The sequence below is a fragment of the Amblyomma americanum genome, chromosome 11 (assembly GCF_052857255.1).
Source record: "Amblyomma americanum isolate KBUSLIRL-KWMA chromosome 11, ASM5285725v1, whole genome shotgun sequence".
Taxonomy (NCBI): Eukaryota; Metazoa; Arthropoda; class Arachnida; order Ixodida; family Ixodidae; genus Amblyomma; species Amblyomma americanum.
The window spans coordinates 88,243,309-88,268,987 of NC_135507.1; the positions used below are offsets into that span (position 1 = coordinate 88,243,309).

At 48.7% G+C, this 25,679-nt stretch overlaps 2 protein-coding genes across 4 annotated transcripts in view; one reads left to right on the forward strand and one right to left on the reverse strand.

Moving 5' to 3' along the window:
* LOC144110350 (rho GTPase-activating protein 45-like) overlaps positions 1-25,679 on the reverse strand; it is a 162,683-nt gene that overhangs the window by 132,067 nt on the left and 4,937 nt on the right. For all 3 annotated transcript variants that reach the window (XM_077643204.1, XM_077643203.1, XM_077643205.1), the window contains exon 2: positions 7,493-7,562. In XM_077643204.1, coding sequence (XP_077499330.1) covers positions 7,493-7,558 — 66 coding nt within the window. In that variant the 5' untranslated portion in view covers positions 7,559-7,562. The remainder of the gene's footprint in view (positions 1-7,492; positions 7,563-25,679) is intronic.
* Positions 16,561-20,129, forward strand: LOC144109790 (endothelin-converting enzyme 2-like). The gene is made up of 2 exons (XM_077642579.1): positions 16,561-17,029; positions 18,054-20,129. Exons 1-2 carry the CDS (start codon positions 16,673-16,675, stop codon positions 20,127-20,129), a joined length of 2,433 nt encoding a protein of 810 aa, XP_077498705.1. The 5' UTR covers positions 16,561-16,672.

Genomic DNA, 25,679 nt, shown 5'->3' on the forward strand with positions numbered 1-25,679 from the left:
AACCGTTTACTAACGCATTTTTTATATAATGGAAGATTTCAATATAACCATCAATATAACCGCAGGTCATCCGACGCCAGTCTAGTATTTTTTTTTCGATCGCTATCGTCAAAAGCGTTCCCAATTGGTTTTCTATGGCCGTCTTGACTGTTCGATGCGATCGTTGGGAACACTTCAAAAGAAAGATTTTTCTACATATCAGAGTAATGGACGATTACCTTCAATATTTCCATAACAGTATACAATTTTTTTAATTGGTTTTTTTGGGGGAAAGGAAATGGCGCAGTATCTGTCTCATTTATCGTTGGACACCTGAACCGCGCCGTAAGGGAAGGGATAAAGGAGGGAGTTAAGAAAGAGAGAGGTGCCGTAGTGGAGGGCTCCGGAATAATTTCGACCACCTGGGGATCTTTAACGTGCACTGACATCGCACAGCACACGGGCGCCTTAGCGTTTTTCCTCCATAAAAACGCAGCCGCCGCGGTCGGGTTCGAACCCGGGAACTCCGGATCAGTAGTCGAGCGCCCTAACCACTGAGCCACCGCGGCGGGTCTACTACAATTTCCCAATTTTCAAAATTTTTGCTCGTGAACGGTGGATCTTGCAAAACCAAAAAAAAACGTGGAAGATCGTTCTCGGGTCTCTACTGCAAACGATGTCGAGACACCAGAATTCACTATAACTATACATTTAAAACCAAGTAAAAGACGGCACTGGTTACGGAATCATGAAATAACTTTTTATTATGAACGAGAAAAAAACAACGTTTGGAGGCTCTCGTTATATTCACTGAGTGCGACATTTTCTTTAATGAATATTCAAATGTTATTTTATTAGCTGGATATCCTTCTAGCTCCCGTCTACGGGAAACTCGAGAGAACACGTACCACTCTGAAACCGCGGAGAAGCCAAGATCGGAACTGAAACCGTAGCGTCCCTAAAATTTACGTCCGAAGGGCATCTAGCAGCAGACAAAAGAAACTGCCATTGCAACTCCACGAGCGGAATTTGAACCAACGACGGAGCTAACAACGCAGCGTAGTTTCCCGCCTCCTCGGACCATCCCGGCCTTCTGCGCAGCGTCTAGCGTAGTCCTGAGCGTTGCAATAGGTATACCGCGCTTTTTACGACCGGTGACAGCTTTTCTCGGCAATGGAGGGAAGGTCATAGGGGCGGAGCGCGCGCAGCTGTCACTCCTCCAAATAGTTCGGCCACACGACGGTGCCCACGACCACAGAGGGCGTCGGTCTCCGCTGGATAACTGCAGTAGCGGCATTTACATGAATGCGACAAAAGTCGACTCTAGTCCCCTTTTTGAGCGAAAGAGCGGGTTTTTAGAGGGAATGTGTGACACGTCCTCTACTTTCTGCCCCGACGTTTTTGCACTTTCCCGCAAAAATTGGACTGGAGTCGACTTCTGTCGCATTCATGTAAACGCGGCTACTCTGTCACATAGTGTAGGTGGCGCCATCCATGGAAGATTCTTGCAACTAGATGCGCCCGGAGAATTTTTTGTAATTAAAAACTTTTTCCTTGGCTTTCAGCGTTTAAACTGGGAAGTTTTGTTAGAATGTCATCATCATCATCAGCCTGACTACGCCCTCTGCAGGGCAAAGCGCACTCCCATATCTCTCCATTTAACCCTGTCCTTTGCCATCTGCGGCCACCGTATCCCCACAAACTTATTCATCTCATCCGCCCACCGAACTTTCTGCCACACCCTGCTACGCTTGCCCTCTCTTGGAATCCACTCCGTTACCCATAATGGCAAGCGGTTATCCTGCCTTCGCATTACATGCCCTGTTCAATCCCATTTCTTCCTCTTGATTTCTACTAGGATGTCGTTTACCCGCGTTTGTACCCTCACCCACTCTGCCCGCTTCCGGTCTCTTAACATCACACCTATGATTTTTCCTTCCATAACTCGCTGAGTTGGCCTTGACTTAAGCTGAATCCTTTTCTTTGCGTCCACGATTCTGCCCCATAGGTGAGTACTGGTAAGATACAGCTGTTGTACACTCTTCTCTTGTGCGATACAGGTAAACTGCCATTCATGATCTGAGAGAACCTGCCATATGCGCCCCACGCCATTCTTATCCTTCTAGTCATTTCCTCCTCATGATCCGGATCAACTGTCACTACCTGCCCTAAGTAGACGTATTCCTTTACCACTTCCAGCACCTCGCTAAAAATTCTGAACTGCTGTTTCCTTGCTGGAATGTTCAGCATTACTCTGGTTTTCTGCGTGTAAATTTTTAGACCTAGCGTTCTGCTCTGCTTGTCTAACTCATTCATCACGCTTCGTATATAGTTTATCTCCTGAGTGACTTAGCAAGGCAATGTCATCCGTGAACTGCAAATTACTTAGCTATTCTCCATTAACTCTTACACCCACCTGTTCCCAATCCATGCCTCGGAGCGCCCACTGTAAACAGGCGGTGAATAGCATTGGCGAGATCGTGTCTCCCTGCTTGACACCGTTCCTGATCTGAGAGAGAGAGAGAGGGTTTATTGATAGGAAAGGCAGAGAGGTTGGCTTGAAAAATAAATATCTGGCCTGCTACTCTGCTCTGGGGGACGGGAAGAGGAGATAAAAGAAGGTCACGATGGGGGACGATGATGATGGGAGGAGGCAGATGAAAAACTACTTAAAAAAAAACAAGGCACACTTTCTGACATCACGAACGCGAGACAAGGTCCGTGTCGCTCAAAAAGCGTGAGAGCGCTCGCATTGCCTTTACAGTTCTAAAACCATCTGGCCAAGCGCCGAGGATCAAATCCTCAGAGAGGAGCGATGTGTCCATAGGGTTCCTGATCTGAATTTTATGGCTGACTTTATGGAGGATTATCGTAGCTGTAGAGTCGTTATAGATATCTTGGAGTATTTTATGCGCAGTTTAAAACCAACCCCCCTCCCCCCCCCCTCTCTCTCTCTCTCTCTCTCTCTCTCTATATATATATATATATATATATATATATATATATATATATATATATATATATATATATATATATATATATATATATATATATAGGGGTCGGTGTTATATATTCTGCGCATTTCTCTATCACCTGATTCATAGTGTGAGTATGATCTATTATGGAATATCCTTCACGAAGGCATGCCTGATCTTAGGCATAGTAGCAGCGCAAAAAAACACACACAAAAGAAGAACTAGACACCGAGAGACACGCACAGACAGCAAGTCCTGGTAAATGCGCACTTGTCGCCATAGGTTCGATTGCAGAACTTTGCCAAGGCGCTTCACATGTCCCCACGAAGGGGAAACAGGGCCAAAAAAGGCACTCACTTCTTCGGGAATCCGGCCTTTCCTCAGACAGACGGCGATGTACCTTGATCGGAAACTGGTGCAGGCAATGGTGACGATTAAAGCATTGACAGAAGGTAATTGTTGGTTAACACAGAAAGAAGGGCCCAAGAGCTCGTTTTACTGAAGCATGCCTGATCATTTGGTTGATTAAAGTCTATGGTTGCCCTGACTGTATTAGCGATTACCTTAGTAAATACCTTGAAGGCAACGGACAGTAAGCTGATCAGTCTGTAATATTTCAAGTCCTTGACCTCTCCTTTCATGTGAATTAAGATAATGTTTGCATTCTTCCAAGCTTCTGGTACGGTCGAGGTCATAAGGCATTGGGTATACAGGGTGGCTAGTTCTTCTAGCACAATCTCCCCTACGTCCTTCAACAGATCTGCTGTTACCTGATCGTCACCAGCTGCTTTCCCCCTTTGCATTGCTCCCCCCTTTCCGCCAACGCTTTCTTTACTTCGTCTTTCGTTACTGGTGGGATGACGCATTGCTGTGCGCTACTGTCTCTCTCATTAACATTCTGATTACATTGGCTACTGTATAGATTTGTACAGAACTCTTCGGCTACTTCAACTATCTTATCCATATCACTAATGACATTGCCCTCCTTGTCTCTTATCGCACACATCTGGATTTTACGTATGTCTAATTTTCTCTTCCCCGCTTTCAGGCTACCTCCGTTCTTTAGAGCACGCTCGATTATCTCCACAATAAACTTCCTTACGTCGGCTACACCCCCCCCCCCCCCCCTCCGTAGCGCTTATTTATTACCTTCGATAGCTCTGCTAGTTGTATTCTGTCTGTAGGACTAGACGCCTTCATGCTTTGGCGTTTCTTAGTCAGATTATCATTCAATGTATGAACATTATTTATTTATTTATTTATTAGGTCCTCAAAGGTTCCACTTAAGGGGTATTACATGAATGGTGGGCGGGGGGTACAGCAGTTATGAACAAAAAATGGTTTTCGATGGCACTCTTGAACAGTTGAAGATCTGTTAAAGGAGTGATGTGGCCGAGAAGGTCGTTCCAATCCAGCGCAGTACAGAGAAGAAATGATTTTTGGAACGTAGTTGTATGGACGCGCTGGGGGTAGATGGCTCCGGAATGGCTATGAGGGGATAAACGATGGGCTCGACGGATGAACACGCTGTCGGGTGACAAGCTGTGAAAAAACTTATGGTAAAGAGAAAGGCAAGGTAGTTTGTGGCGGGATGCTAGAGTATGAAGTTCAAGTTGGGATATCAGTTGGGTTACACTCGTGCGATAAGAGAATTTGGAAAGAATGAATCGTGAAGCACGATTCATTCTTGAAACACGATCCATTCATGATGAAATTGTCTTCCTCAGTTAAATCGGAATATCTGTTCTGCAACGATATCCTGAATTCCTTGATTTTCCCTCTTACCGCTAACTCATTAATGGACTTCCTCTTCACTAGCCTCTTTCGATCCCTCTTCAAGTCTAAGCTAATTCGGGACCTTACCATTCTGTAGTCGCTACAACGTACCTTTCCGAGGACCGGTCTCCACATCCTGAAGCATGCCAGGTAGAGCGCATAGTGCGAAGTCGATTTCATTTGTAGTGTCACCATTGGGGCTCTTCCAGGTCCACTTCCTGTTATCTCGTTTGCGGAGGAAGGTACTCATGATCCATCGATTATTTCTATCTGCGAACTCTCCTAATAACTCTCCCCTGATATTCCTAGAGCCTATCCCATAGTCACCTACCGCGTGGTCGTCAGCCTGCTTCTTGCCCACCTTCGCATTGAAGTCGCCCATCAGTGCAATGTACTGTGATTTTACTTTGTACTACATTGCCGATTCCACGTCTTCAGAGCAGTTTTCAACGGTCTGGTCATCATGGCTGGTTGTAGGCGCGTAGGCCTGCATCACTTTCAGCTTGTACCTCCTATTGAGCCTAATAGCTACTACCCTCTCGTTAATACTATAGAGCTCCTCTACGTTGCCAGCTATATCGTGATTAATGAGGAATCCCACACTTAGTTCTTGTTTATCCACTAATCAGGGATAGCACAGTATGTGTCCGTCCTTTAGTACTGTATACGTCTCACCTGCCCTAACTTCACTAAGTCCTATAACATCCCATCTAATGCCTGCTAGTTCCTCACCCAGCACTGCTAGGCTAGCCTCACTAAATAAGGTTCTAGCGTTAAACGTTACCCGGTTCAGTTTCCAATGGCGACCTGTACAGAGGCAGAGATTCTTAGTGCCCTCCGCTGCGTCACAGGTCTGACCACCGCCTTGGTCAGTTGCTCAGCAGCCGCAGGGGACTGACGGTTAATTGATTTGTCCATAGACGGTTGTGGCCAAGTACTACAGCAGGGTGGCCAAATCCTGCTCTGGTGAGACAGTGCGTTGGCGGTTGTGGACACCGAGATCAGGCCGCACCCCAGGCCTGGTTCAAACCCGGTGCAGAACTGCGCGGCACCAGGATTCGAGCCCCGGTTTTCTTGCACGCGAGGCGGACGTTCTACCTCTACGCCATCGCTGCATCCCCACCTGTGCGATGCCAGTGCATTCCAAAGAAACCGAAGCATTCTAAATTATTCCGGAGCCCTGCACTAGGGCACCTTTACATTTTACAGCAAGAGCTGTTATACAGTTGCACATTGAACACTACCGGTGGTTCGCCGTGCCCCTGGCTTCTCACGGGCCGAGGACAGTGGGCCCAACTGCGCATGCGACACTTGTCTCGCTGGCGCGAAAGCTGCGCCAGGGTGAGAGTGAGAGAGCGCCGGAGAGAGCCTGCGGAATGGTGCAGCTGCGATTACGTTGCTAGGGTGCCTCGGTGCGTGGCCGGCTTGTACGAAAAGAGAAGCGGCGATGCATCCCTGCGCCACTGTTTTCTTCACATCCTTAGTGGTGGTAGTAGTCGTAAAGGTATTTATTTGGGAAGAGAAAAGTTAGGGCACAAGGGTGGGGCAGAGACAGATTTGGAGCTGCATTGGTCGGTCTTCCCAATTCTAGTAGGTTACCAACGCTAGCCGAAAGCGGCTATTAGCTACAGAGCGGGGACAACTCTCCAAGCTCCCCCAATCTCCTAACACCTCCGTCTGGAGGCGCTAGTTCGTACGCCCTCATGTTTGGTTGCCCGCTTTGGCGTCTCAGAGGCGACCTACAGCTTGGACGTCTGACAGGCTTGTTTGGGTGCCTCACGGGCGACTGTCTGGTTGGGCGTTTGCTCACGGTGAATTTAAACAAGGACGGTTGAGGTGTCCATCAAGAGTGAGGTATTTACTGCACATTTCCTCATAACTGTTTCCCTTGGTCATCCCTCTTCACGTCTGTTCCCTTCTTAAGTCGTCGATACCGTCACGAGTAGTAGTATATAACCTTATTTTGCGACGGATATGGGATAGGCTTGGGCCCAACCGCCTATAGACGACGGCCTGGAATCCGTGGGCTCGGGCGGCGTGTTCGGCCAGTCGGATGGCTTTAAGCTGAGTCTCAGAGTCTGAGCTGCGCATTAGTTTCTCCCAAAGTTCATCTGCCATCTTAGTCTCCGTGTGCGCGTTGTATGCTTCAGGACACGCCCACATAATGTGTAGGAAATCTGTCCCGCCCTGACAAAGCCGGCATCTATCTGAGAATTGTCCCGGGTGCCACTGGATAAGGCTAGCCGGGATCGGATATGTCCTCGTCTGTAAGCGCCTCCAGATGTTTTCTTCATTCTTATTTCACTTCTTATCCGCCGGCGGGTATTCGACCCCGCCAATCGATATTGTCGCGCAATTTTCCTACGGCTGATTAATCTTTCTCCAGCGAGGGTGTACTGAGGGCTCGAGCCCGTCCGGAAAGTAAGACCGCGGGCAAGCTCTTGAGCTCCATCTGAAGTGGGCTGGCGGCCATATTGGTCGAATTATTCGGTCGCCTTGGTCAGTCACGAGAGAAAATCGGCGAGCTCCGGGTTTCTTCCCCAATAACGGCTGTCGACGTAGCATTATGGTGTATGGGGTTTGTGCACAGCAGTGATAGATGATGCACCCACACAAATCGGACAGTCGCGGAGGCCCACGGAAGGATTCAACGATGACTGCGTAGCAGCGCCTGCGACTGCTACTGTCGTGTACATAGGCCGCGTGCCATGCGCCAGTGTGGCGCCACTACGCGAGAATAAAGAAGCGGAAAGGCCACTCACGACTCCGACGGGGCCGCTGGCGCTCTTGGCATGGCGGGCCCGGCAGAAGCCCAGCGGGGACTCCATGGACCTGCGTGAGCGATGAGTACTGCGTTATAACACAGATTAACTCGCGATTTGCGAACGTTGTGTAAGGACAAGCCCCGCAAACCTAACGGGGGAACTTCTCAACAGGAACACACATAGTCCTTTTGTAATCAGGGAGTAATTTCTCAGAAATTTGGTAGTTAAAAAAATTCGTCCTGGTCCGGTGTTCGAACCCCGGACCAGGACGGATTTTTCTTTAACTACCAAGTTTCTGAGAAAGCTGTACAGATTTCTTTTGTAGCCGTATGGCTGCGCTTGAGTGGATGCCAATGAGTAATTACTCCCTGATTACAAATGCTCTCCACCTTGGGGGATTCACCCAACCATTTGACCAACATAGCCTATTTGCGGAAACTGCTGATGGGTGACAGCCCAAGTGTGTCTCCCCAGTTGCGTACACATTTCCCAACTAAGCATAATCAGGGGACGCATGAAGTGGTATCTGCATCTTGCGGTTAAAAGCATATCCGTTTCAAAATGACGTGCTTGAAAGCGAGGTACGAGTCTGCTTGCAGTCGTATAGTGCTGCGAGTGCGCTGCATTGTGGTGCTTCGACGTCCTGCTGGGTAGAGCACGGGCATCCAAGAAACGAAGAGGAAAATACCGATGACCGCTACTTATTCATATGGTCGACATAGCGCCTGTGAAAACAGTGACACTGCAATTATAAGATCACAGCAGGTAAACAACTCCGGCGTGTGACAACATACGCAACCACAGCTGTAAAGCACTTTGTGGTTTCAAAGATCACGTCCTGCAATAAAACTGGTACAGTCCCAAAAAGTGGAAACCGGCTGCTGTACTGTTTCTAGATCCTGTTTACTCCGCCTAAATTAACCGAGGAGCAATATTCCTTCTTCGGTAGAAAGCAGAAGGGCCTGCACACTCCCTTTACGCGCAAAGGGAGTTGGAAGATCGTTTTTGCTTTCATCGCTTGCATAAGGCTGCAGATGTATACGGTCACCCGTGACCTGCATCTCTCGCAAAACACTTGTGCTGCTAATCATGAACTGGGAGATCTGAGCGGCTGGAACCAAGTGATATGCCTAAGAAAGGCTTTCAATAAGCACCTTTCAGCAAAAGCATGCACTTGTGTAGAAAAGTTTGAGAACAGACTGCCTCCAAACTGTCGCAGAACGTGGACAATAATTACAGAATTGCACTTAAGTCTGCTGATGAGCGGAAACGCGAAATCCCTCCCCTGTCCTCTCTTTCTCCCACATTTTTCTTTTTTTCTATTTGCTGCAATTTCGGTTTCTCTTTGTCTTCTTTTCGTAGTTTCTTTTTCTTTGTTTTTCCTTTTACTGTTTTATTTTATGGTTTATGGGGGTTTAACGCCCCAACGCGACTCAGGCTATGAGAGACGCCGTAGTGAAGGGCTATAGTTTGCAAGGATATAGTTTGCAAGTTCCTGAATACTAAGGCCGATACTCACCACCTGCTGTGGGTTAGCCCGGCACTGAGTAATACTTATTGGGGGGGCTAGTTGGTGCATGTTTCCAGAAAAGGGTTGTAGCGCCGAAAAAGACAACGCATAGCAAGCGAGACGGGACAGGCGCAACTTCCAACTGTTTATTCACCGCCAATGCGAATGAATATAAGGACAAATCAGGATGGGTAGCAAGAACCACACATGCGCGAGAGGGTTTTACAAAAAAAGTGGATAAAAGATAGGTGAGGCACACACGTATCTCAGCCCCGTGTATCTAAAAAAGCAGTTTCATTCTGATAAATGGTAATAGATGGGGCACTAACACAATCGCTACAGTTTCTTTTAATATAGAAGGCCTCCAAGAGTTCACGGGCTGTCTGGGTCTTACTTCCGTTTAAAACCTTTGCTTCTTTCAGCCTTACCACACACTTAATCTTCCTTTCTTCTCTGCAGGCTTTACAATGATGCGGAAAATGAGAACCAGTGCCATTTTGTAAATCCCGATTATGTTCCGCTAATCGGTCGTTAATACAGCGGTCGGATTGTCCGATGTACTTCTTTCCGCATGTGAGAGGAATCTGATAGACGACTCTCACGGCACATTTAACAAGCGGAGCTGCCTGTCTCATTTTACATGGTTTCGTTTATCTTGTTGGGATGTTTTAACGCACAAGCCAGCCAGTTTCTTTGGGGCGGAAAAAAAAAACCCACAGGAACCTTATATTTTTTTGCCACATGCTTCAAATTGTGCGCCACATAATGGGTGTACGCGATGACAACAGGTCTACTTTTGCTTTTGGTGACCTCATCTTGATCACCTTTTTTTACTACTTCCTACAATTTTCGCAGCAAAGCTTCAGCTACTCCGCTTAAGATTGGCGTTGGAAAGCCTGCTTTTTCCAACTTCCGAATCTGGGTTTGAAAGCTTTCCTCTGATTTATGGCGACATGATTTCTTCAGCGACGCTTCCAGGCACATCTGAGCAACGGCGCGCTTTACAGTCTTTGAATGGGAGGAATCATAAGGCATATTAGTTCTTTTTGTGCGCGAGGGCGATACATCCAGCAAAAGCTTTGGTCTTTAAGGGTGATGTCAATGTCTAAAAACTGCAATCTGTTGCCTTGGGAAAGCCCATGGGTGAAGTCCGAACCTTTCCAAGTAGTTTAAAACAAGAGAAAGCTTCTTCCACTATTTGTGGGCAAGATTAGGAAGCCGACGAGAATCAGACACCTGGCGGCAGCAGGTCTCTCGCCGGACAATCCATCATACACTGCTTGAACGCAGGGACCGCATCGCCACTCATTCCTTGACTTCATTATATCGGCCAACCTTTTCTCATTTTCTAATCATCGTTTTCTCTCATCCACCATTGTTTACCCCATCTATGTCCCGAGGCAATAAACATCGCTCAATAAAGACAAAGCACACTGGCACCTAATTCGATTACGTTTTGGCAATGATGTAGCACTCGCAGCTGTTGGTGCCTTTGCCGGAAGTGACTGGGGGCGTCTTGAGAGACCCAGGTCGCTGTTTGCTCCCAAGATCTTCCATTATACAACATGCCAGCTGCGACAGTTGTCAGGTGTATGCTTCACAGAGAAAAATATGCTCTGGCGACGTCACTTCCCTTCAACCAATGAGCAGAGCACCCTCCGATCTGGTCAGGTCTTCACCCTTACAAAATTTTTTTTAGTCAGTCTATAGACTGTTCATAGACTTCTCTCTATACACAAACCCCGGAGAGCATTCTATAGACAATACAAATCCTATAGACATTGTATAGAAATTCTAAAGATTTATGGCCATACACTTCTAGTAGACTTTTGTCAATAGATTGTCTATAGACTATGAATAAAGAAACAGAAATGTCTATAGGAAGGCAATAGAGTTTAAAAGAAGTCAATAGACTATCTAAAGACCATTTCTATAAGGGCACCGGGCTGGTAATGTCACGTCTCTCCAGCCAATGGGATATCTACACCCTGGTATCGTCGCAGATGACGTCACTGCCTACCAGCCAATCAGAATTTTCCTAGACAATGCCGGACCACACCGGGTTTTTGCTCAGGTGAGAGTCCGATGCTATCACATAAAACTTAATTGCCGACCAAAAGTTCCGGATAAGCGCGTTTTTCCAACGGGAAAATCATTTAAGAACGCAATTTTTTCGCCTATCGTACGATTGCGCAAAACCAATCCATATATCCTCAGATACCTCCTCGAGAAGCTTGTAGTTTTCTGGTATTTATCGTAAAAAAAAAAACGGGTCCCATCAGTTTCCTATGACAGTCTTAACTACAAAGTGCGAGCGGACGACAAACTTTAAAAACAACTTTTTGGTACGCATCAGAAGATTACCCCATTAACGTAAAAATGTTTATAAGAGCATTTTACAATATTTCACGGTCGCCCTATACAATTATTGTCAAAAGCGCGCACCCCACAGGTTTTAACGCGCTAGAGTAAATACTCCCGCTCTGCAGAAAATCCGGCGCCGTCGTCGACGTTCTGAGCGAAACAGCCTCAGGGAAAAAACTTAGGTGGGCCACCTTGGTCACGTGACCTTGTGGCGCCATCACAACCTGCCCACCGGGTTGTGAGCAGACTGACCACCGTGACAGGTGGCAGTTTTAATGACTGGTCGGGATAATTGCTCGGCAAGAGCAACCTAGGTATAGGACAAGCCTCACCGGTGGCAGCACCTGCCATGACAGGGCAGTGGCGCATCGCTTAACAGCCTTTTTTTCTTTATTCCATTGAAACATTGCCGGATAACCACGCTTACGCCACAAAACACCAGGTCACCTTGCCCCTGTATGAACCCTGCTTCCAAAACATCAAAATTCTGGGAGGCACACACATGCATCCAAATATGGGAGCCACCTAGGCGACGCTTTCAGGACAGCATATACTTCCCGCACCAAAGCGCATTGTTCACGAAACAAAGAGTTAGACGACCGTGGTAATTTGGCGTGGCGGTCCAACATGCGGCTCTTCCAGAGACTAAATAGTCCCGACAACGTAAATAGATCATATGGCACAACACCGTTTTTCTCCGCAGCCAAAAAACGGATACGTACTGTGGGGTGTGATGTCAATGTCCTTCTAAATTGTTCGTTGAAAAATGTCCCAGCCTAAGAATATAGCATCAATGCACAGAATAAAACAATGGTCAATTGTCTCTGGTGTATCGCACCGGGGACAATTCACCGTCCAGGCCGCAATCATATCCTTAGTATGAAGCCATGCCTTCACACGCAGCGTGGATGTGTGCAGCTTAAATAAGAATGTTTTCGCGTGAGAATAAATGCACATTCGCCTAACAAGTTTTAAAACACTGGCGTCAAGGAACTCCATAAAAGGTTGCCGATACAACGGCACAGGGAACAAATACTCTGTGTCTGAGTCATCTGCCTTCTGGAAAGGCTATACAGGTAGCCTAAAGAAAAGCGCAGTGAGGGAATTGAAGGTGTCAGCAACTTCATTAAGGAATCCCCAAAAAGGCCACTCAGTAGTGTGTCCCGTTGGTGCGAATGGGAAATGCAAATGAGCACCGAGACGCCTAATAAGCACAGCTACTTAAAAAGGGTGGTTTGACAATTTGAAAAAGAAAAAAAAAACGCGAAACGAGCTGATGGACGAATAAGTGAACAAGGCCGATTCCATCAGACTCTAGAGAAAGAAATAGGTTAACGCGACTCATGGGTTCCCATTGAGAACGCCATACGAACGTAGCAAATATTCTGTGCATCACCTGCATTTTCTTACTCGCACAGCGGAGAACCTGAAACGCATAGGCAAGTTTTGCAAATAAAAAAAATGTTGCAGACTTGAGCCCGAGCAAACACTGATAGTTCCCTGCCTATCCAAGCCTCGGTTTGTCGCCACATGTAGGCTATCTGAGAATCCCGTTAGGCGCCATTGTTGCGAATTTGGAGAAGAGGAACCTCTAGGCAGACAAAGCTCCCGCAGTCCCAGCTTATGCCACCATAATGACTTGGCGTTGTACCCCAATGGTCCAACCAAAACCTCTTGGATTTATCTAGATTAGGAGCCGCACCTGATACCTCGCAAAACTCTTCAGTGAAATGCAATGCCTCAAGCACACTCTTTTTGTCAGAACAAAAGAGAGCGACATCATCTGCATGGGCTCAAATCTTAATTTCACTCTGCGCCAAGGAGAAACCACATATAGATGTGCATGCAGTTAATAATTCTGGGGCAAAGGGGTTCAAGATATAGGGCAAACAACAAAGGCGATAACGAACAGCCTTGGCGAACAAATAATTTCAATGGGATAGGTTTGGTTAGCTCTTGGTTAACAATCAGCCTTGTATATCACATTCTAGAAGTGTGTGATGAGAGGCTAGTTGGTAAGACATTCTGAAGACATAAAACTACGCAGGAGACAGGACAAAGAAAAGATGCAGACAGGACTACGCTCGTCCTGTCTGCATCTTTTCTTTTTCCTGTCTCCTGCGTAGTTTTATGTCTTCAGATTGTATATCACAGTCTTTTGCCCCTAAGCAAAACATCTGCAATATTTACATGCTCTAAGACCGCAAACAAGAAATCGTGACGAACTTTATCAAAGGCCTTGGCAAGGTCAATCTGAATTAGAGCTACTTGTACGATCTCATCTGATACTGTGCCCACTACTGAACGTGCAATATGAATATGGGTTTGGATGCTGCGGCCTCTGATACCGCAGACCTGATGCGTGCCTATTAAGTGAGCGACAACTAGCTGCAGACGATTACAAAGAACCTTTGCAAAAAGTTTGTAATCTACATTACATAGGGAAACAGGACGATATCCCTGAACTGTTTGCAACCGATATGAATCTGTGCTTTTTGGAATTAATATAGCATGTCCAGAATAGAAAGTGGGGGGCAAAAAACCAACATCGTAATAAGCCTGGAAAAACTCCATCAAGACAGGCGAAGGCAAGTGGAAAATGTTCTATAGAGCTCGCTAGTAATGCCGTCTGGCCGAGGAGATTTATGAGCCGTAAGGTCAGAAATGACAGATTTAATTTCGTCCTTAATGATAGGCCCCTCCACTATAACACGCTGCTCGTCGTCAAGTCGGGGCAAGGGTTCAAATAAGTGACTGTAATCTGATGTCACATTTGTTGCCGCACAACCACCAAACAGCTTCCGATAATAGCCAAAGAAAACCTGAATAATACCAGGACCATCGCTGTATGTGCAACCACCACACTTAATTTCCAATATTTATTTAGCTAGAGCAATCTGCCATTCATCACTCAGGGCCCGACAAGATGGTTGCTCACCCTTAAACCTACGGGTCCTAGATCTTATCAAGGCCCTTTGTATCTTTCGGTGTCAAACTGCTGAAGCTATGCTTTTACGGAAGTGATATCCTCTACATAGGCACCTGGGCTAATCCTCTCTAACTCACGTAGCTCGCCCAAAGCACGGCCGAGCTCTCGAAGGTGATGTCTCTTCAAAAACTCGATTCTTGCTGAGGCTATGTTTTTTGGTTCTTGTTTGAATAAGTCTCATTTTTGCAAAACTGAGAGATCACCGCGTGACCACGTGTCTTTGAAGCAGCTAGATACCGCACGTCTGAAGATTTCATCTGAGAGCAGGCAGCTATTCAGCTTCCACAGCTCCCATCGAGGATGGTGCATGCGCCGACTGTACCTCCCTATTTGAAGAGACACCATGCAGTGATCACTGAAGAATATGGGCGGCACCCAGTAACCAAAACCCTGGTTAACATGTCTGCTGAGACGTAAATCCTGTCAAGCCAAGCACTAGAGGAACACTGAAAATGAATGAAATGAATGTTATGTCCCTTATTTTGCCCAACATCAACCAGGCTGTGTTCGCATGCCAAATCAGTAAGTAAAGCAGCACTAGGGACATATCGCTTACTTTACACTGCTCGATCTTCATCCCTACAAACACAATTGAAATCACCCAGCAGCATAATTTTACGATCCGAGGACAAATAGTCCACTAGTGACAGGAAAAATAGCCTTCTATCACGCTGCTTTACAGGGGCATAAACACAAACAATTCGCCACTGTACACCCGAAATTGCGAGGTCACAGCAGATAAGTCGCCGGTCATCATCTGTGCTATAAGACACGGCAGTAATCCCCAGTGAGTTGGCCAGGAATAGCATGCACCGACCTGATAAGCCTCTCGAGTGACTAACGATAACACGGAATTCTGACCAAAAAAATTAATGTGGATTAGCTCTGCTAATCCAGGATATACAAAGCGAAAGATATCGGCGTTCACTGTGTTCATTGGCGTTGGCGATGTTCTAGATGGCGATGGCTTTGAGCAAAGGAAGGGCGCATAACTGGCTCCCTGGATATGTGGACGCCTCATTCGTGCTTTGATTCGTGGTCAGAGAGAGATGTGGAATGAATGAATTAGCGCTGACAGCGTTGTGGCTGACATGCGGCACTGCAGCAGTACCTATGCCGCAGCGTTCATTTGGTGATCAATCTGTCGCGATCAACCATTAACTGCATGTGACCTCCCAGGGTGGCAGGGAGGGCGCGCTGCCTATCCAGTGTGCGGAAAGCAATCAAAGCAGGCTTTTGAAGTTGGGCACCAACGCCACGTACATGAAAGCGAGATTGGGGTCTCCACTGACCCACGGAGCCGGTTGTGCTCCTTTCATTTCGTGCAAAATAAACGGCCTTTTCAAAGTTGTCAATGCCAATAACTCTATGAACGGCGTCGACTCACTTGTTTTGTTTGCTTTTTGAGGAAATGAAATGGCACAGTAACCGTCTCACATATTTCGGTGGACACCCGAACCGGGCCGTAAAGGAAGGGATAAAGGAGGGAGGGAAAGAATTAAGAAAGAGAAAACTGAAAACTTAAAAGTTGAATTTTGAGGAAAGGCGCGGCGCTGCGCAGTTGCGGAACACCTGTGGCTTGGCGTGACTAGGGAGTGAGAGAGAGAGAAAAGGCGACAGAGTCGGCCGCGGCCACCTGCGCCGTGCGTGACGTCACTAGTGCTCCGACATACGCCGGCTCGCGCGAAGCGCGGTGTTGACTAGCGTAGTGAAGCTTCTCGCTTCAAAAAGCACGACAGCGGCTTCAGTCTCCTCATCAGAGGACAGCTTGGTTCCCGGATGGCTGCCATGTAAGAGTCGTATATATGAGTATTTCCACGGTTCTATGAATTCTAAGCAGAGAATGACCAATTCCGCATACATGGGCCCATTAATGCCATGTCGTCACGCCATTAAGACGAAATCTTAAGTGTCCCTCAAGTTTTTCTATAGCAGCCTTAACTACTCTTTGCGAGCGCAGAAAAACAATAAAAGCTAGATTTTGATACACAAACGAAAGGATAGACCATTTTTATCCGTACATTCATAACAGCACAGTTATTCCACAATTACAAGTGATGCTCAAGAAAGCTGGACTCTATGTGGTGGACCTCCCTGCGCCCTCACTGTTGCTGCGTAAGAATCCATTAGCCGACGACCAATCTCCCGCGCCGCCTCCCGCGCGCCACGGGGGCAAAGGAGAAAGAAGATACGGAGCAGGCGTGCCGCGTTCGCAACGTGGCGCGTGATCGAGCAGCGCTGCATGCCGACAGCGGACGCTTGACAGACCAGGCACGGCTGGAACCGTCTCCGGCTCAAGGCAGCAGCTAGGGCGATGCTCGGGGTCAGCGGCGACGATTACAGCGTGGACTTCAAGAAGGTCGCCGAGGTCGACGGCGAGACGGACGCTTCGCACGGGAGCAGCGGAAGCGGAAGCACCTCCAGCACTTCCTCCGAGCTGGAGCGGCTCAGGGATGTGTCGGGCAGCGACGGCGACGGATCAGTCCACTCCCCGCCGAGGCAACCGGGCTTGCAGCACGTCGAGCAGCACGGGCTGCCAGAACTGAGCGAGGTGCGGAGGGCTGCGCAGCCAGCGCCTGACACTCGGGCGCGAGGCGACTGGGTCGCAGCACACGCCGAGGCGGACTGCGTGCCGGTACGGCTGCAAGCAGGGTCGCAGTCAGCGGTCCAGGTGAGGTTTAGACAGCGATGTTCTTTTACACGCAGTCAGATAACACTCAGGGAAACCAAACTGGCGGTACCAGTTACAACCGATTAGCTACGTTACCGGTGTGGCCGACAGAATAAAAGTTATCTCAGTGTACAAGCTTTGCCAGCACAGGCGTATGCCCTCCATAAGCAAATAACTACCTGGAATATCCGCTTACGGTGTCGGCAAGATGCAACCGTTACACCGTGGTTCCCATCGGCGACACGAATAATCGCTCACTCTTTGAACATACGATCATTCGTTTCCTTCAATTCTCTGCCGTGTCAATTGCCGGTGAGAGCCGGGGCGTGGTGAGCCAGTGTCCGAGAAAGAGTATGAAAAGAGTAGCACTCCACCAGGATCGTAATACCTCGTAACGTAGGATGATGACCCTGCAGAGATGCTTCCGACGGAAATTTGATTCAGGCCTAACAACGTTGGTGCGTGCACCCACGGCCCGTTATAGTGTGCCAACGTCCACGCAGCCGTAGCTCCTTCACTGGTTATAGCACTTAAGCGCATTATTCAAATAACGTCAAAATAAACGTTCGCGAAAACTTCATCCTTTTCATAACCTGCATTGAGAGGTCTTCATTGTAAACCACAGTTGACTAAGTGATGACAAACTGTAGCTTTTCATATACGTTGTAAAGGTCGAAGAAGTCTTACAAAACAATTGGGCTGCTAATGATCACATAAAGGGAACTGTAGCCCACAGGCCAACAACAGTACATCACAGGAAATTGCTTAAATAATACTTGCAACCATCCGCACTTTGCCGCATCTCTGTTTCCCTCCTCTATCTGTCTCTGAAAGTATGCACAATTAGTTACCGGTCATCCAAAAACCCAACCGTGTCTATAACCTTTTTTCAGTTTCCTCCACAACCAGGCAAGGGTAGTTATAGTCTGCAAGGTCTGCCCTATATTTTAGACGTACACTCCGTGACGTTATCATATTCGTGTCACTGAGTGAATTCCGCTTTTCCTCATGCCCACAACCGCAGGGACGCGGCGCTGTCGACGTGGTCATACGGCAGACGAACTGGCGCATGAACCAGAGAACCAAGGCCGTCCTGCTCGCCGCGGGCATCTTAGGCACCATTGCCCTGACCCTGTACATGGGCGGGGCGCTGTGGGTTCGCGTCTGGCACCGCGCTTCACTCCACTTCAGATATCGGCGATCGGACAGAGATCACCCGGACTGGAGACTGATACTCGGCTGCAACAAAACCGCCTGCCGGCAGTACAGAGTCGCCATCGAGTCCTCCAGAAACCGGTCTCAAGACCCCTGCAAGAACTTTTACCGGTTTGTCTGCGACGGATGGAAGCACCACCACCGTATGCTGTCCGTCGTGGACGCTGCCGAAGACGCGACGCTCGTCCGCGCGCTCGCCGCAGTGGAGTTGGCTACCAGCAACACCAGCACAGCGGGTGCCGCGGTGTCGTCGGAGTGGAACGTCCAGAAGAGGGTGGCCGCATTGGCAAAGTCTTGCATGGACCTCTCCGAAAGTAGCTTGGAGGGATTGAAAAGGTTCATGGTCGAGCGCCACATGCCATGGCCAAAGATGTCCAGCTGGGACCTGCTCGAGGTGCTGCTTGACCTCTCCGGAAACTGGAACGTGCACCTCTGGTTCCAGGTATCCTTCGAGCTGGCCGCCTCTTACGGCCGGACGGGGGAGCCCGTAATAAGGATAGGTCACAGCGCCGCCTTCCGAGCCTGGATCGCTTCCATGCGGACGTTCGCCGTTCATGCGGCCGGGAGGACTCCGTCTCTGCGGTACCAACAGTACGTCGTGACGATGCTTCGTCTCTTCGACGTACCCGAGTCTCGGGTTGGTGAGCTGCTCACAAAAATTCAAGCGATGGACCTGCTCACGCTCGAGGCGCTGGGGCCCGCCATTACCGAGAGCGAACCGCGGGTCCTGCGGATGCCGATCCGCAACCTCACTAACACCGCGACTCCCGGAATCGCCGCCGGACGCCTGCTGCTGCTTCTCAACGAGTACTTCATCTGGGCGCGGCGCTTTACTGCGGACGACATCGTGCAAGTGGAGATCCCGGGCCTCCTCCGGTCCGTCGTCTACCTGCTTGGACTCAAGTCAGAGACGCGGGAGGCGCTAACGCTCAGCCTGGGCCTCCGCTTGGCCAGCGAGCTTGGCTGGATGGCCGACCGGAGAATAGCGGACGTCACGCTGCAACTGGCGGGCCTGGATTCGTCAGCGCACCGTCGCCGCTGCCTCGTTCAGGTCGAGAGCGCCGTGGGCGTTGCCTGGCTGAGCCTTTTCACCAGGCAGCGAGGGTCCAACAAACTCACCCAGAACGTGCGCGACGTTCTCGCTAACATCGTTGAACGTCGCACCAACACCACGCTCGAACTCCGAGTCCAGCGGGGTGCCACGGCGTGGGATAAAGAGAACCACTTGGCCAAGGTGCTCGCAGAACCTACTTCCGGCTCGCGCTTTTTCATCAATTGGCTGAACCTGATGAACGCTCGCTGGCGGCTCGAGAAAGAGGGCTTCGCGAACATCATCAAGCCGGGGAGCCACCTGAGCCGACGGTGGACCTTCCGAGCATTGCTTTACGTCGCCGAAGAATACTTCACCTTCCCTCTTTTCCACCCAGACCTGCCTCCGACCGTCAACTACGGCGGCGCCGGACGCCTCATCGCTGACGAAGTGCTGAGGGGTCTCTTCGACGACCAAGCTTCCTACCAGCGACAAGGAAGAAGCCGCGGTGTCGGCTATGACAACGCAAGCACCGCTGCGCCATTAGCGCCTCGGGCGTCTCCCCACGAATTGGACACCAAGGCTCTCCTGGCCGCCCTAAATGCGTACAGGTTGGCCTTCATGCGACGCTCGAAGGAGGGACTCGCGAAGGCGCCCAGCCTCGCCGAGGAGAGGCTCTTCTTTGTCGCCTCCTGCTACGCGCTCTGTTCGAGCGCCGACTACGTTGATAGACTGTACGGAGACGCAAGCCGACGCTGCAACGTCCCCGTGATGGCGCTGCCGGAGTTCGCGGCGGCGTTTCGCTGCCACGTGGTGAACCCTGAGGCCAGAGATCCGGCTCTGCGCCCGCCATAGGTTGAAGCCCGTGCTTTTAATCGGGGACAGTGGCTTTGGCGCAGTGGTAACATTTTACTAAAGGCTTACTCAACGGTTTAAGGGGTTTACTTGATTGGTTACTTTAGGGTTTGCAGTGGGGCGTGTGTCTTTTTTTTTGTAAAGCGTTTAAGTGCACACATAAAATGCCAGTAGTCGACTATGCACGCCTGATCTGTGTAATGCGCAAGCGACTCTACTGCAACAATGATGTGCGTGTCATTGCACTAAACCGCACCGTCATCGAGTATGATTGCAGCATAGACGAGCCTGAACACTTATTGAGAAACCGCGGTGTAAATATAGCATCCAGTGTTCTTAACACCTCACAAACCCGACCTGAACTGCAGGGATTACACACACGGCATCATAATCAGTGCCATTAAAGAATGGTTGAGAATGGGAGGCAAGCAGTGATAGGAATCGCCCTAGGACAGATCAGAAGAACGCAGGTGGAAATTGCTATCGCTCGCGCAGCTCGGAGATGCGCCAATTAACGACAGTGCTGCCTGGTCAGTCTTCAGTCAGCGTCAGTTTCTTATCGCCAGTAAGTCTGACCGGAAGGCATACCTTCGGAGGAATGTCTGGCCTGCACTATCGTTCGTCTCATTTAGAGCATACTGCAGGCCCAGTGACGGGGCCCTGGCGGAAGGGGCACCATAAGCACAAGTCAAAAAGAAAAAATTCAATGAACGGCCTGTTCTAAGGCATCAATGTCAACTACTGATGATGATGAAAGCTGATTCCAATCGGTAATGGTGCGGGGGAAGAAACTTTCTGTAAAAGTAATGTTTTAACGATTCAGCGTGCCAGTTTCTTATTGACCTGTTTCGGCTTCTGTTTCGGTATATGGATAGAGGACGTTCAACCCGCCTGTGGTGATGCGTGACGTATTAGCTCTCTTCGGAAATGTGATCAGATTGCCGGTAAGCATTAAATGCTGTAACTTTTAAACGCATAGCTTTTGTATCAGATCCCGTGCGCTCGCCTTATATCGCCGGATTTCGGGGAAAAAAAGGGTAGAATACATCCATTAGCAAGACTGGGTGGAAAAGATACTGAAAGCCGATCAGGGTTTCCGGGAGTGACCACTGCAGTTCACTGACAGATATCGCGGCTAGAGTCACAGGACGCTATACTCGCGGCAGGTCTTAAAATGTCCTCATTTGGCGATAATGTGGCTCAGTGGTGGTGACACGAGTCCAGTCCCGACCACGGCGGCCGCATTTCTGTCGAGGCAAAACGGAAAAGGCGCCTGTGTACTGTGCGATGTCAGCGCACGTTAAAGAACACCACGTGGTCTAAATTAGGAGTCCTCCACTGCGGAATCCTAGTCTCTCATTCTTCTTTCGCTCCTTCTACAGCCCTCCCTTCACGGCGCAGTCGCGGTATCCACCGAGGAGTGAGACAGACGGTTACTGCGCCTTTCATTTCCTCAAAACCAACTTTCAACCGCCAGCTCTTTTACCCGCCGCGGTGGCTCAGTGGTTAGGGCGCTCGGCTACTGATCCGGAGTTCCCGGGCTCGAACCCGACCGCCGCGGCTGCGTTTTTACGGAGGCGAAACGCTAAGGCGCCCGTGTGCTGTGCGATGTCAGTGCACGTTAAAGATCCCCAGGTGGTCGAAATTATTCCGGAGCCCTCCACTGCGGCACCTCTTTATTATTATTCTTTCACTCCCTCCTTTATCCCTTCCAACGATATATGAGAAAGATACTGCGCCATTTCCTTTTCCCAAAAAACCAATTATATATATAACCGCCAGCTTGCTTCATCATGAACTAATCACGCGCGCAACCTGGACACATTTCTTATGGTGTAAATAGTTTTTGTGCATATTACCTCTCCCCCCTATCCTCTCTTCCTGTCCCCTCACCTCTTTCATATCATTTCTCCATTCTGCCTGCTATCCTTTTTTTTTTTTATTCCGCTGCCCCAGCTCAGGTGCTTCAGTACCGATGGAAGATGCCGGGGCGAGCAAATATATTTTCCTTCCGTTTTATTATTATGTTAATGAACCACTTACTACTACTACAACCTCCAGCTTGTACCGCGCATGCGCAAATAGTGTTAGTGACAGGTGCAAGCGATAGATGGCGCAAAGCTGAGAAACACCTTTAGAATCTCCGCAACCTTTGCCAGTGACTCTATCCAGGGTTTCCTTTTCTCGAAATTAATGCGTCACCAACTAGCCACGCAACGTTTTATATATAGCTAACTATATAACTATCTCGATGCACGCGCTCCCTAGTGTCGATAAGAAACCAGCGGCGCCTGCGGAAACGTACCGTCGGGGACAAATGTCTCTGGACCGCATACTCCGTAAACGAAGTCGATAGCTCTGTTATCAACTTCCGGCTGGAGTCCACACTTGTGGAGGTGAAAGAAATTTGACTTTCATCCCACAAGTGTGCCCTCAAGCCACTAGCTAATAACAGAGCTATCAGCTTCGTTTACGAAATCCTTGGTCCAGAGACTTTTGTCCCCGACTGTACGTGGCGGCGGTTCGCTTCGAAATATCATCATCATCATCCTCCTGAATACAACCACTGCAGGGCAAAGGCCACTTCCATGTTTATACAATTAACCCTGTCCTTTGCTAGCTGCGGCCACCGTATGCCCGCAAGCTGCCTAACCTCAACCGCGCACCTAACCTTCTGCCGTTCCCCGCTACGCATGCCTTCTCTTGGAATCCACTCGCCTACCCTTAAGGACCACCGGTTATCTTGCTTTCGCATTACGTGTCCAGCCAAAGTCAATTTCTTCCTCTTGATTTCGACTAAGATGTCATTAACCCGCGTTTGTTCCTTCAACCACTCTGCCCGCTTCCGGTCTCTTAACGTTACACCTATCATTTTTCTTTCCACGGCTCACTGCGTTGTCCTTGACGTGAGTTGAACTCTTCTCGTCAGCCTCCACGATTCTGCCCCGTAGGTGAGTACCGGTAGGATACAGCTGTTGTACATTTTTCTCTTGAGGGATATTGGTGCAAATATACGGAGGGTTTTTTGCATAAGAAAACATGCCCTCCACAACGCATGAGTTATATACCTGTTCAAACAATCCAGTTCTGCTCAAACAAGCATAGAATCGGCTAGCAGTGCATAATAGAAACCCGCCGCGGTGGCTCAGTGGCTAGGGCGCTCGGCTACTGATCCGGAGTTCCCGGGTTCGAATCCGACCGCGGCGGCTGCGTTTTTATGGAGGAAAAACGCCAAGGCGCCCGTGTGCTGTGCGATGTGAGTGCACGTTAAAGATCCCCAGGTGGTCGAAATTATTCCGGGGACCTCCACTACGGCACCTCTTTCTTCCTACTGTAATAAAAGCTACACGAACTTGCGATTTCGTTGTGGCTCTACTGAGGAGGCACAGAGCCGTTGCTAGCAACAACTGGTGGACGCCGCGCCATCTGGTATGACGTCACACCGCGCGCCTCGCCGCCTTTACCCGCCCTTTCCCTCACCCGCTCTTACACGCTTAACCGCTAACCAGCGTATTCGATAGCGCTATCAATGGGAGCCACTAAAACCCCGGCACACTCACTGAATAAAAAAGTAACTAATGCGGATTAGCTCAGCTAATCCAGGATATACAAAGCGAAAAATGTCGGCGTTCACTGTGTTCATTGGCGTTGGCGTTGACAGTGTTCTAGACGGCGATGGCTTCGAGGATAGGAAAGGCGCATAACTGGCTCCCTGGATATGCGGACGCCTCATTCGTGCTTTGATACATGTGGCGGTGGTGAGAGTGAGATGTGGCCTGAATGCATTAGCGCTGACAGCGTTGTGGCTGACATGCGGCACTGCAGCAATAGCTAGGCAGCAGTGTTCAATTGGTGATCAATCTCTCGCGATCAACCATTAACTGCATGTGGAGGAACGCGATCAATGCAGGCTTTTGCAGTTGGGCACCAACGCCACGCCACGCGAATGAAAGCGAGATTGAGGTCTCCACTGACCCACGGAGCCGGTTGTGCGCCTTTCCTTTCGTGAAAATGAACAGCCTTTGCAAAGTTGTCAACGCCAGTGAACTCTATGAACGCCGTCGGCTCACTTGTTTTGTTTGGTTTTTAAGGAAAGGAAATGACACAGTAACCGTCTCACATATCTCTGTGGACACCCGAACCGCGTCGTAAAGGAAGGGATAAAGGAGGGAGGGAAAAGAAATAACAATAATGATTGGTTTTTTGGGGAAATGAAATGGCGCAGTATCTGTCTCATGTATCGTTCGACACCTGAACCGCGCCGTAAGGGAAGGGATAAAGGAGGGAGAGAAAGAAGAAAGGAAGAAAGAGGTGCCGTAGTAGAGGTCTCCGGAATAATATCGACCACCTGGGGATCTTTAACGTGCATTGACATCGTTACAGATCTTAAAAGATAAAAAACGGGAAAGTAGAAAGGTGTTTAAGTTTGTTTTAGTCCTATTCCTCCTTTTTTTTCACGTGTGGTGCCCTCTGAGGAGTGCGCGAAAATTTACCCCCGACCAAAAAAACTCGCTGAAAACAGACGCGCCCGGGATAATAGGTTAATCAAAAACACGTTCGTGACAACTAACAATCCCACAATACATATTCGCCTTGCTAAGTGGCTGCTAAGAAGAGATTCTCTGGCCAATGGCACTTTTTCATACACATCTGTATCGTCTGAAACCAACAACAACAGTAAAGAAAGCATTCCCTTTATGCGTTCACTGTCATATTGTTCTCCCGGGGTGTTTTTATGTGAGCTAGACCTCAAAGGGCTAAATTCAGCGTCGTATGAGCACCTGTTTCCACAATATTCAACGAATGCCGTTCCACAAGGTGTAAAGGCACCGTCGACTTCGGATTCCTTCTCGTATACCACGCAGTTTCATTTTCAGTAATATGCGTTTACTCGCGTTGCAATAAAAACAAACACGCATTTAATTCAAGTTAAAATAAGTGATATCAAGCAAGCGGCACTCACAATATAATTAAGTTTGCAAAACAAATGGTACTTCGAGAAAAAAATGTGCACTGTTTTTGTCGACGATTTTCGCATAAACCTGGCAAAATTTGGACGCGCTAGTTTCACTGCACGTAATGCGGTATTTTACTGCGGAACGCATTTATTACAATGAAATGACCTGAAATTGATGTTTCACGTAGAATTAAATCCGCGCAGGCGCCGCTCAGCTGACAGGTTGTCAATTAAAGGGGCACTCAGGAGAAATTGAAGTTAGCTTGTATCAACAAAATACCAGCTCATAACCACAAAGACACCACTCTTTCTGAAAACAAAGCTCTGGTAAGGTAGAAAATAGCCAGTACCAAAATACAAGTATCGCCGCCGGAGGTCTATCTCGCAAGTACAAGCGTGTTGATGAAATAGGAGAATAGGAAAGACGCCACAGATCTCAGAGGCTGACAAACGCGCATGAAGGTTACGTGTTTGTTCGATATTGAAGTACATAAGTTTTGTTTTTAAACCACCAGTGCACTTTTATCACACAAGGAAGACGGAAAAAATACAACCGAATGTTGGAAGTAAATGAAAACCTGGAATTGGCGGCG

Bases quoted from the DNA above. Each gene is read 5' to 3' on its own strand.
- LOC144109790 (XM_077642579.1), top strand. From the start codon at position 16,673: ATGCTCGGGGTCAGCGGCGACGATTACAGCGTGGACTTCAAGAAGGTC. The intron at 17,030-18,053 runs GTGAGGTTTAGA...CCACAACCGCAG, and splicing joins GGTCGCAGTCAGCGGTCCAG to GGACGCGGCGCTGTCGACGT.